The sequence below is a fragment of the Hesperophylax consimilis genome, chromosome 11 (assembly GCF_061612785.1).
Source record: "Hesperophylax consimilis isolate HC1 chromosome 11, BYU_Hcon_1.0, whole genome shotgun sequence".
In the NCBI taxonomy this organism is placed as follows: Eukaryota; Metazoa; Arthropoda; class Insecta; order Trichoptera; family Limnephilidae; genus Hesperophylax; species Hesperophylax consimilis.
In genome coordinates this window covers 32,324,849-32,337,663 of record NC_142846.1, presented here as the reverse complement: position 1 = coordinate 32,337,663, position 12,815 = coordinate 32,324,849, and the positions used below count along the sequence as shown (strand labels likewise).

General features: G+C 31.6%; 1 protein-coding gene across 3 annotated transcripts in view; it reads right to left on the bottom strand.

Moving 5' to 3' along the window:
* Positions 1 to 10,683: 10,683 nt before the first annotated feature.
* Positions 10,684 to 12,815, bottom strand: part of LOC149420035 (clotting factor B-like) — a 78,807-nt gene continuing 76,675 nt past the window's right edge. For all 3 annotated transcript variants that reach the window (XM_089637430.1, XM_089637431.1, XM_089637432.1), the window contains one exon: positions 10,684 to 10,922. In XM_089637430.1, the coding sequence (XP_089493556.1) occupies positions 10,743 to 10,922 (180 nt within the window). In that variant the 3' untranslated portion in view covers positions 10,684 to 10,742. The remainder of the gene's footprint in view (positions 10,923 to 12,815) is intronic.

The following is a 12,815-nucleotide window of genomic DNA, read 5'->3' as shown; positions in this document are numbered from 1 at the left end:
GGAAGTCTATTCCAGATGAGCGGGCCTGTTACACTAAAGAACGATCATAGTAAACGGCTCGATTTGACCTAGAAATTTCGATTAGACGATTACTAACATCTAGATCTGCTGACCTTAGAGTAAGCTGTCTGATAATAAGAGGAATTATTGTCTGAATTATTATGTCTCAATAAGAGGAATTATTTACAATAAACATGTCGAATTCCTCTGCATGCTGTTCTTTAATAAATATCGAATGGAGACAACAATTTAGGTCGGAAGAAAACATGCACAAAATAGGTTTTTAAGGTTTAATTTGGGCTATTTTAATAATTGCTACGTATTTCTTAACCTTCACACTTTACTTTGATTGAGAAAAAATGGAACTTCAATGCTTCTTTTACCATTCCCCACCACATAAATAGTTATTTCTTCTAGTAAATTAATTTGAAACCAAGTGCTGTTTATAATTTGTATGCGTATTAAGCGTGCAGCGGAATTCGACAAGATTAATGAAACCAGAAATGGAAAATAATGCATTCAACTTATAGCTCATGAACAGAAGCTTTTCTGTATTTCTGATTTAGCTTAGGATTTAGTTTGCGGGGAAAGTATGTAGTTGCGACTTACAGATAATCCGATGATGGACGACAGTGCCAACGAATTGTTTTGTACTGTTTTATTAATTGTTTTCTTTCGAAAAACGTTAACCTCATTTTATAATAACCACATCAGGTATTCAGGAAAAAAATGAAAGATTGTCAGTGGACATTGAAGGCATCTCCATTTGGACAGTGTTTGGTGCCAAGAAGGATTCGGCAAACTGGCAACAATCAGGGTGGAGACTGGCTGGCTCGGAGTCTAGGAACATAGACCCTGTCAAAGGAACGGAGAGCGCAGTCTATTATTACCTACTCTATTTATGACACCGAACTTATATTACTTATCTTTATTTAAAACCTGGGCAAGGGCTGCCTGATGAGATCTAATGAAGCATGAAATTGTGGTGTTCCTGCCACTGACGGATGCATTTGGGACTGCCAGGTGACATTGGCGGGAGATTTAAATTAAGAATTACACACGAAATTGGTAAGAAACTGCAAAATGGTAATGTTTATCTCACTGTATAAGTTTTATTGTAAGGTAAAACTTTATCTATTTTTTGTATTTCTTTGGCATTCACTATGTAACAATTTGTAGACATTTTTTGTTTTTAATGAGTTTTTATTATTCACAATGTACATTTGTTACGTATAAATTTTTTTATAAAATTAGCGGCCGGTTTCGAAACGTCCGTGTCATTAACTAGCTATTTTAAAACTTTTAAAAATAGCCAGTTAATGACACGGACGTGTCGAAACCGGTCGCTAATTTTATAGAAAAAATTTATACGTAACAAATGTACATTGTGAATAATAAAAACTCATTAAAACTTTATAAATAATAATAATAAAAATAATTGCAAAACAGAAAGCCACACTATGAAAAATACGCGCCACTTTCCAGCTATGAAGAGCCAAGTGCGCCTCTTTGACCGCCCTACTATAATCAGTCCTGGATTTGTCATTAGGCCTTATAGGCCGAGGCCTAAGGGCGGCAGAGTTCAGGGGGCGGCACTCGCGCGCTTTGGTAAGCCGTGTATGTGATTATAAACAAAAAAGTCCCTGTGGATAGACAGAGTTTTATAACTATTAGACGACAAATATCATTTTTGAAAGGCGCTAATTCCTAGTACTTTAGTTAGATAGTTAGGGCGGCAAGGGTAAAGGGGGGCGGATGATGTAACAGTCACCCACACATAATATACCGTATCACGCGCGCGCCTGGCCGGCCGGCAGTGCAAAGCGGCAGTTTCGTGTGTATACTTTTGTCCATTTCGGAAACATCGCACTTGTCGCAACTCGCAACGTTTTCTTCGATTTTATATCCTACCAGATTGTTACGAGTCCGAATACATTTCATTTTTTGTACATTGTTTGTTGGCGAATTTTAAGTTAAGTGGAAGTGCGTTCTTGATTACGCTCCAGTTTCTATTCACAGGGGTGTGAAAGGTGAGTATGTTAACACAATAATAAATAAATATAATATTTTTTTTTTGACACGGTAAATAATACAAACGATTTTATAGATATAAAACCTACAGCCAGCCTAATAATAATACACATGAACGTTAGATCTTTGGAAAAAAATTTCGAAGAATTTCTAGTAACTATTAAACAATTAAATAGACTTGACTGTATAATATTATCAGAAACGCATTCATCGAGTGAAATTAATTATAATATACCGGGTTACTCGTACTATGCAACAAAATATGAAATTAAAAGAAATAGCGGCGTCGCCATATTTGTATCAAATATTTACGCTGTCACAAGTGTAAATGAAATAATGGTGAATAATGTCAATATATTAAAATTGGAGATAAATTTTATGAATTATTCATTTAATATCATTGCTATTTATCGGACACACTCTTCTGCTATAACCACATACATAGAAGAATTAAAAAAAATATTACAACATCATAGAAACAAAAAAACAATACTCATCGGAGATATTAACGTAAATATCGCAAATGTCTACTCCTCTAACGATAAAGATAACAATTTAAATATGTTAGCAGAATTAAATTACATTTCATGTATAAATTCATACACCAGAAACATTATCGGACAACGACCATCTTGTATCGATCACATATTCACAAACACCAAAGATATACAAAATATATCATCTGCGGTAATTAAAACAGCTGTAACGGATCATTTTGCATGTATATTTAAATACGACTACAAACATCAAAACCTGTCATTACCAACCACAACGGCCGTAAATAATACTGATAAATACAACTATAGTATTAATATAAATTCTCTCACTAAAATATTAAGTAACGAAAAAGAATGGCAAGAAATACATCAATGTAACGATGTAGAAGAATGCTGCAAAATATTTGATAAAAAACTGAGTTTTCACATAAATGCTTGTAGAAATATTACATCTAACAAAACATCTTCAAAACTAAAGCCAATCAAACCATGGATAACTCACGGATTAATCATCTCAATTAGACACAAAGAAACACTCTACAAACAATATACAAAACAACCGGAAAATATAACATTACAAAAACATTTCAAAGCTTATAAAAAAAAACTTACATATCTAATAAAAAACACAAAGGATGACTACTACAAACAAAAACTTGAATTATCTGGAAATGACAGTAAAAGGATTTGGTCCATCATAAATGAAATTGTCGATAGAAAAAATTTAAAAAATAAAACAATCAACAATGTAAACCATAATGATTCAAAAATCTGCTGTAAAGATAAACCTCTAGAAGCCGCAAATGTATTTTATTTTTTTTGCTAATGTAGGAAAAAACCTCGCTGAAAAAATCCAACAAGGCCTTACCCCAAATGACCCAAATACTACAGTAATTAATGAGCATAAATTTGAATTATTTCAACCAACAACACCAGAAGAAATTGAACAAATTATTACAGGTATGAAAGGAGGTTCTGCCCCTGGTTTTGATGGGGTCACAATACAAACACTGAAATGTATAAAATCACAAGTATCAAAACCATTAACTCATATAATCAATACAAGTTTTCAAAGCGGAGTTTTTCCATCCAGGTACAAACAATCTGTAATTATACCAATATTTAAAACCGGCAATCCGGAAGAACCAACCATTTACCGCCCTATTTCTTTACTATCAAACATTGCAAAAATATTTGAAAAAATTGCCGAAAAAAGAATAACTCAGTTCATAAAGATTAATAATATAATTCACGAAAACCAGTTTGGATTCATGGAAAACAAAAGCACAAAAGACGCCATTGCTAAATTATCTAGTACCATACAAGACGCTTTAGACAAATCATTAAAATGTGTTGGTATTTTTGTTGATCTCCAAAAAGCCTTCGACAGCATATCTCATGTCAAACTAATACAAAAATTAAAGATCATGGGTTTTAATGACACAGCATTAAGTTGGCTAAAAAGTTATCTTCACCAAAGAACACAAGTTGTAAAAATTAATCACGCATCTAGTCTACCACTCACAAGTAATTTTGGGATACCACAAGGTACTGTTTTGGGTCCTTTACTTTTTATCATGTACGTTAACGATATTTTTAAACAAAACCTCAGTGGAACAGTTATATCTTACGCAGATGATACAATTATCATAATTAAGGGTAATGACTGGAAAATTGTTAATGAAAATGCAAATAATGACATCCAAATACTAAAAAACTGGTTCGATACAAATCTACTTACAATTAACGCAAAAAAACAGTTTATATACCATTCACAATAAATAAATTCAAAAATAACCCCCACATTCATATAAAAATACACAACAAAAAATGTAACAAAGATGTTTGTAATAAATCATGTACCACACTAAACAAAACAACTGAAATAAAATACCTCGGTGTAATTGTAGACCAACATATGAAATGGAACAGACACATATGTGAACTTGTTAAGCGCATTAGAAAATGTATCTATATATTCATTAGATTAAGAAATGTTCTCAAGCTAAACAACCTGAAAAAAGTCTTTTACGCACTAGTCCAATCATTACTTCAGTATGGAATCATTGGGTGGGGAGGTGCATATGAAAAAATTTTAAGCTCTGTAAAAGTGGTACAAAAACTAATTATCAAAGTAATTTTGAAAAAAAAACCAACATTCTCTTCAGCGTCACTGTTCAAAATTTTCGAAGTACCAAAAATTGAAGACCTCTATAAAAAAGATGTAATATTACAAATATATAAAGAAACTGTAATAAAAAAACATAAATTCAACTCATCCTTAAGGCACAATTTTAACATCCAAATTCCTCTATTTTCAACACAATAAATGCACAATAATTACATTTAGAAAGGCATAAGATATTTTAATAGTCTTCCCGAAGAAGTGAAAAAAATACCAGATTTTATTTTATTCAAAAAGAAGGTCGAATTTACCTTAAAAAAAATTAATATCACCTATCAAATGTTATAACTTCAATTCATGTTACAACCAAAATTAACGTCACAATCCTCTTTTAAGTTTATATTTATTGTACTGTATTTATGTTAATTACTGATATAAACATGAAATAATTGTCAAATAACTCCTACGCCAAGCTCAAGAGCTAGCACTCTTCATTGGAGTAGAAATTCAATTACATATGTTTTACACTATTACCAATTATTACCTAAAATTATGTACAATGTAACAATGTTACCTATAAGTTAAATAATTTAAAAAAAAAAAAAATCTTAAATCATATTTTATCTGCGACGAGTTCATTTGCTTAGTGGCTGAGAAAGTACTGAAATGCATTAGTGATGAGATAAAAGAAGCGAAATACTTTTCTTTAATTGTAGACTCTACACCGGATGCAGCACACGTAGATCAACTGACACTTGTGATTAGATATGTTTTAAAGAATGGAGAGCCATGTGAGAGATTTTTAAATTCTTACCTTCTATAGGACACAAGGCTCAAGATATGTTTGATGCCATTACTTTAGAGCTAGAAAAGTTGAACATAAATCTAGAAGACTGCCGGGGTCAGTCATATGATAATGCCTCAAAAATGTCAGGAATTTATAATGGTTTACAAGCCAAAATTCAAGAACAAGCACCACTTGCCATGTTCGTCCCTTGTGCAGCTCATTCACTAAATTTGGTGGGAACCTCGGCCGCTGAGTCTTGTACAGAAGCCTGTCACTTTTTCATGTTGCTGGAAGAGGTATATACTTTCTTTGTGAAGTCAACCGATCGTTGGAAAAAATTGGCTAATGAAATAGGAAAACGAAAAACGCTGAAGAGAGTAAACCTCACACGTTGGTCAGCAAGAGCAGATGCCTGTCAAAGTGTAAGAGATTCCTGGGATGAAGTACTTACGGTTTTAAAAATGATTGAAAATGACGCTACACAGAAACCCATCCCACGAATTGAAGCAAAGGGAATTCTCCTTAAATTGGACAAACTGGAAACGGCATTTATGATCGTATTTTGGAATGCTATTTTGGACAGATTAAATAAAGTGAGTGCTCAGATTCAGAACTCATCTGTTGATGTACTGACGGTATCTGATCTTTATGGATCTCTTCTCGAATTTACAATAGCAGAGCGAGAAAACTTTGATTTTTTCGAAAAAAGTGCAATTAAAATGAGCGCACTTAAGCAATATCAGGGCGACATTAAGAGTAAGAGGAACCCTAAGAGAAAAAACTTCATAGACGAAGCATCAAATGAGGAAATTGAAACAAACTCCAGAGACTCTTTCAGAGTCAACACCTTTTTGGTAATTCTGGACAGACTGAGAGCTGAATTAGAAAGAAGACATGGTGCATATATAATCTTTAAAGAAAATTTTTCATTTTTAACAAGAATGAAACTTTCAACACAAAGAGTCTCAGAAAAAGCTCAGTCTCTTGTGCAATATTACTGTAATGATTTAGAAGACGATTTAGTTCAGGGATGTGCATACTTTTGTAGTCACATTTCCTCTAATAAGACGGCAGAGAAACCTGAATCGACATCATTACTGAATCTTTTTAAGTTTTTGAGGAAACAATCACTGTGTAATGTTTATCCAAACTTGGATATAGCTCTCCGCATCGCACTTTGCATCCCGGCCACAAATTGTTCTGAAGAAAGGAGTTTTTCCTGTTTAAAGCGTGTGAAAAATTACCAAAGGTCTTCACTGTCGCAAGAAAATCTTAACTCTTTGAGCATTGAAGCAGACTTAATGAAAACTACAAGCTATGAAGATATTATATATGATTTTGTTAGTAAAAAAACCCGAAAAAAATTGTAATTCTTTGTATTAAATTTTACTAATTAAATTAAATTGTACTAATTCGTTGGTGCATTTTATTATTGAATAGCTACTTCCTAAATTTGAATATTTATTTTGAAAATTGTGTGTCACCTAATGGCAGCCTAAAAGTGAGTGATTTTTAAAATTTTATTTTTTTATTTTTTTTTTATGATAGATATTATCGGTGGCAATTTCCAAGAAGGGGGTAGGGGGCGGCGCAAACGAAGTGGCCTATACTTGTGAAAAGTACAAATACGGCCCTGCATGTGACTGTGTACCGCTGCCGAAGAGATCAATAATCGTCCATTCTCTACTTCAAAGCACTCCGAGCTGTTGGAGATGGCGTATCCTTTGGGGGCTTCTCAAACACAAAGCCATTATGGACTGTACAGCCTTATCTCTAGTAAACAAGTGTCCCTTCCTTATTCTTATTCATAACGTTTACATCAGCCTTGCATGGAAGTAAATTGAAATAACTTCAGGCGCAAGGACATTTATATGCTATATTTTTTTTATTTTTTTTTATTATTCCAGATCTCGGCGAGGGTGGTGCAATCCCACGAGCTCCATATTGTACATAGAATATATATAAAGTAAATATAAAAAATATTGTAAGATAAAACATACAAAATAAAAGAAAACAAAAGACAATAATAATAATAGGTAGTAATACAAAAAACATAATGAGATTAATGTTTTTTAAAAAGAAAAAAAAATATTAAAAAAAAAAAAAAAAAATTTTTTTTATCTATGACAAAAATATGTATAATAATAATAATATAATATTAAAAAAGTATATTTAGAAATTTTCAAATTACTAGTATGAAAAGGGATGAGGTTTATAAATATTTAGGATACCCACAATCAAATAGATTAGACCATACTAGTATTAAAAATGATATTAGGATTAAATTTCAAACTAGGATCAGGAAAATTTTAAAATGCAATCTATCTGCTAAAAATTTAGTAAAAGCAATAAATACTTGGGCAATACCTCTATTAACGTACTTATTTGGCATAATTAAATGGTCTAATACAGATTTAGATAACTTAGAAAGATTAATTAGAACTACGCTAACAAAGTTTAATTGCCATCATCCAAATTCAGCTATAGAACGAGTTAATTTACCTAGAAATTTAGGAGGTAGAGGTATAGTCAAAATAACTTCTTTAAAACATAATCAGGTAGAAATGATAAGAACATTTTTCCTTAAGAAAGCTCATAGCTCAGAAATGCACGAAATAATTTGCAAGGCAGATAGAAATATTACACCTTTAAATTTATACGATGAGAATGCCAACATTTTTATAAATCCCAACCAGGAATTATTAGATTCCTGGTCAAATAAAATTTTACACGCAAAACACTTCAATTATCTCAACCAAACATATGTTGACAAATTTTCGTCAAACAAATGGTTGAGTATTGGAGAGTTGAGCGCAGAAATAGAAGGATTTATGCTTGCCATTCAGGATAGAGTCATTAATACTAAAAATTATAGAAAGCATATAATCAAAGATACAAATCAAATTGATGATTTGTGTAGAAAATGTTTGACTTTTCCGGAAACTATAGAACATATTATATCTGGATGTTCTATATTAGCACCGTCCGAGTATACATTTAGGCACAATCAAGTTTTAAAAATAATTCACCAAAATTTGGTAATTAAACATAACTTGATTGACTGCCGTAATATAGTACCATACTATGAATACGAACCAAATTCATTTTTAGAAAACGAATTTTATAAAATATATTATGATAAAACTATACTAACAGACCGAGCAATTAGTCATAATAGACCCGATATAGTTTTACATGACAAAATTAAAAAAATAACTTATATCATTGATGTCGCTATTCCAAATTCCTGTAACATTCAAAAATCTGTTAATGAAAAAATTAGAAAATACACAGATTTAGGAAACGAAATAAAAAGAATTTGGCATTCTCAGACTATAAAAATATTACCATTCGTTATTTCGGCTACTGGCATTATACCTAGCTCTCTCATTAAAAATTTAGGCGTATTAGATCTATCAAAAAATTTATATATAAAGATGCAAAAGTCGGTCATTTTGAATACATGTAGGATAACGAAAGATTTTTTAAATATTTATGTTGAGGGATCAGTAGGATTTATAGGCCCTGTTAGAAGTACTACCGAGCCGAACCCTCTGATATGAAAATATCTGGAGACGGTGAATTTTTTTCCCATTTGATCTCTGGTGAGTTGACGTGTTGTTGTTCTTGTATTGTTTTGTATTTATTTTGCTTATATAATGCACTTACATAATGTTGATTGACTAGATGATCATTTGTGGAAAAGTGAGTGGAAGGGTTAAGTTTTTCCTTTGGGGAAGATTTAACCCGGACAACTAAATCGGAAGTTTATAAAAAAAAAAAATAATAATAATAATGCGTCTCCCAAATTAACCTTTCTCAAAGGCACACAAGTAGACATTTGAGCTGTTGCTGTCGCCTCTAGTAGAAGTAGGTACTCGGTCCCTAGCGTGAACATTCGACATTGGCTTTTATCCACAATATCGGTAATACAGAATACACCAACACTAAATCAAATAAAAGGTTTCAGTCTGGATCAATACAAATTAACAAGCTTTTTCAAAAAAATTTAATAACATAAAAGTCAAAAACATTTCCAATAAATAATAAATATACATAACACCAATCAAACCTCTTAGTGAGGTGTTCACAAAACAATAAAACATATTCATGATTCATTTGCACGCAGTATCTACCCATCATCCCCACCTTACTTAATGCGGTATTGTTGTCTAGAAAGTTATAGAAAAGAGGGAAGTATGACTACTGACAAATAGTGAGAAGGCAACAAGTAACAAGAACTGAAGGACAGAATGCCAAACTGACTATAATCCAATTTCCAAGAGAGAGGAACAAGTTGTTCTTGGACCTGGGTTGGCTGATTAGCTGCTAACTATCAATTACTTCATTTTAATCTCACCCAATGGTACATCCATTTTACACGCACAAATACAAATCGGCAACTACGAATTCTCAATAACCAGTTGGCCGATTGACCTTAGATTTGTTTTATAACTTCAGAAAACTGATTTTTTTTAAGTAGCAGAATAAGGTCGATAACATTTTAATTTTACTTTTTATTACTCAGATAGAAGTAAGAAAAATTTAAGTGCACAATTTTTGTACTTAAGTTTAGTATAAGAAATAATATTACAAAAATTTGTTTTTCTTCTGTAAAACGTGTTTTCAATTTAAAAAATACAACTGATTTTGATATTATTAAAACATAAAAATCTCCTTTTTTATAGAAATAATATAGGTATGTACCTACATTCCACAATAAGTCTTGTTTAAGTACCTTTAACTAATCCCAAGTATGCCTACCCACTGGCCTTGCCTGTGTGGGATTTTTGTAATACATGTTGTCCGGAAACTCATAGTAACAAAACCAGAGTATGTTGGGTTTTCTATGTGACGGAGATGCGCCAGTTTGCCGCTTGTACTATAAGTTTCCAGAGACCGTGTATACACATCATGGGCATCGACAGAGGGGCAGAGAGAGGGCAAGGAGGGGTGGGGGGGATTAGGGCAACTTTCCCCCTTAACTAATTCTATTGATACCATTATATGCAGAATTAAAAAAAAATTATTATTTTTCGGAATAACTTATTGAGTAAAACCTCAAATTATAATATTTTTAAATACTGAAGACAATATAGTGATTTTTTCAAACGAAAATCTGAAACAGAAAAATCAGAAAAGGAAACGGTCACATCTGGACATCTGGTCCCAGATGTGACCGTTTCCTTTTCTGATTTTTCTGTTTCAGATTTTAGTTTGAAAAAATCACTAATATTGTCTTCAGTATTTAAAAAAAATTGTTATAAAAAAAATAAATTTACAAATTGCTTAAAACACGGTCCTAAACAACAACACTTTCAGGCCACACAATACCCTCTATCCAAGGGACGAAGGTAGATATCCGCGTATGGGTCAATATGCAGGGTGAAGATTTATACAAGGATTTCAACCCCACCAGCAGGTGAGTACAGGCCACCCTGGGGCTGTTGGAAATAGTCAGCGGGCTGCCGCTGTACCAGCCCTGAGAACAAATAAAGTGATAAGGTGAACACACTTCAAATGGCAGATTATTAATTCATTTTAATTAATTAATCGCTTCTTTAAAACCGGTAAGTAGTCAGTGTTTACATTCATGGTCAATGGAAATGGTTTGGTTAACCTAACCTAACCTAACCTAACTCTAGTAGTTCTGTGAATAAAAGTCCTCGCACCCAACAAATGTATGTTTTCGTTTTTCTCTTATTAAATCAATATTTCTTCTGAAAACTTAAGATTTGTAAGTTGGTACTTATATACCTACCTAATTTTTTTATTATTGAATAAATAGTTAATACATAATATCAAAAAACAAGTCCTGCTAAGCCGATTGAATTGGCTTGTCAACAGGTGCTTAAAGTTAGTTTCAAATACATTTTTTAAAGTTATAATTTACATCTTATATCTACAGAATTAACAATTTTTTCATACAATATTTCATACATATTAAAATAAATATTTTTTTTCCGATAGCCAATTTTTCACCATATATTTAACCTTATTCATAGATTTACATTGCTTTATAGTGTCAGGTAATAAATTAAATATCTTCGGTATGTTGTATTCAAACGTTCTCTGTCCGTATTTATTATTAAATTTCGGAACTATTAACCCGTCATTGCGCGTGAATCTAGTACTGTATTTATGTTCTAATTTTTCTTTATGCTGCGGGGTAAATATATACTGAATTATGATTTTTTGCCATAGTATAGCCTTAACAGGTAAAATTTTGGCACTCTGAAACAGCAACGGTGTATTATGTCTCTGTTTAAAAATATTAGGGACGACTAGTAATTTTACAATTGCGTTTTGTACAACTTGGACTTGTTTCAGATTGGTTGTACTAGTATTTCCCCATATGGTTAATCCATATCTTATAATAGATTCTGCCATTGACATATAAATTATTTTAAGTGTTTCAATTGATAGGAAAAAATTTAATGTGTACATTCTGCCAGCAATTGATCTGAGTCTTTTACAGGTTTTTTTAATATGTTTGTCCCATTTGAAAAAGCAATCTACTGTAACACCAAGATAGACATATTCTGTAACTAATTCTAAGCTTTCACATTTACAATTAGTCGGGATATTTTTATGGATGCAATTAAAACTATGAGAAATAATATTAGGATTGAATTGAAATCTGGCATTAGGTGATCTTATATGCATAACTTTGTTTTTTTTAGCATTTATTAATAGTCCTGCATCATGTGACCATTTACAAAGTTGATTAAAGTCAATTTGCATGAGTTCAATTGCAATTTTTAGATCTTTATGTGATATGACCAATGCCGTATCATCTGCAAATACAAAATGTTTAACAAAAGAGAAAAGTTTTTTCATTATAGTTACATAAATTATATATAGTGTAGGTCCCAATATGGAACCTTGTGGAACTCCTGCAGATACATTCTTTGTTTTACTAAAAGTATTATTTATTTTGGTACATATTTTTCTATTTCTAAGATAATCTTTAAATAAATTTAACACATTTCCTCTTATTCCATTTTTTTCTAAGGTTTCTAGCAGTTTTTTAGAGTTAATTGTGTCAAAAGCTTTAGAGTTATCGATAAATAACACAATAACATGTAATTTATTATTTAATTGATTATTTATGTAATTGGAAAAATCTTGCAGTAATTTTTCAGTATTTTTTTTTCTTTGAAAGCCATATTGATTTGGATCTATGATAGCGAATTTTTCAATGTAATTATTTAATTTATTTGATAAAAATTTTTCGAGAATTTTTTCTAACGCAGGTAGTATACTAATAGGCCTATAATTTCCCAGTTCAATGTGTTTTCCACCTTTAAATATTGGTCTAGTAATGCTACATTTAAATTCTTGTGGAATTTTTGCTTGCTTTATTATCGTATTG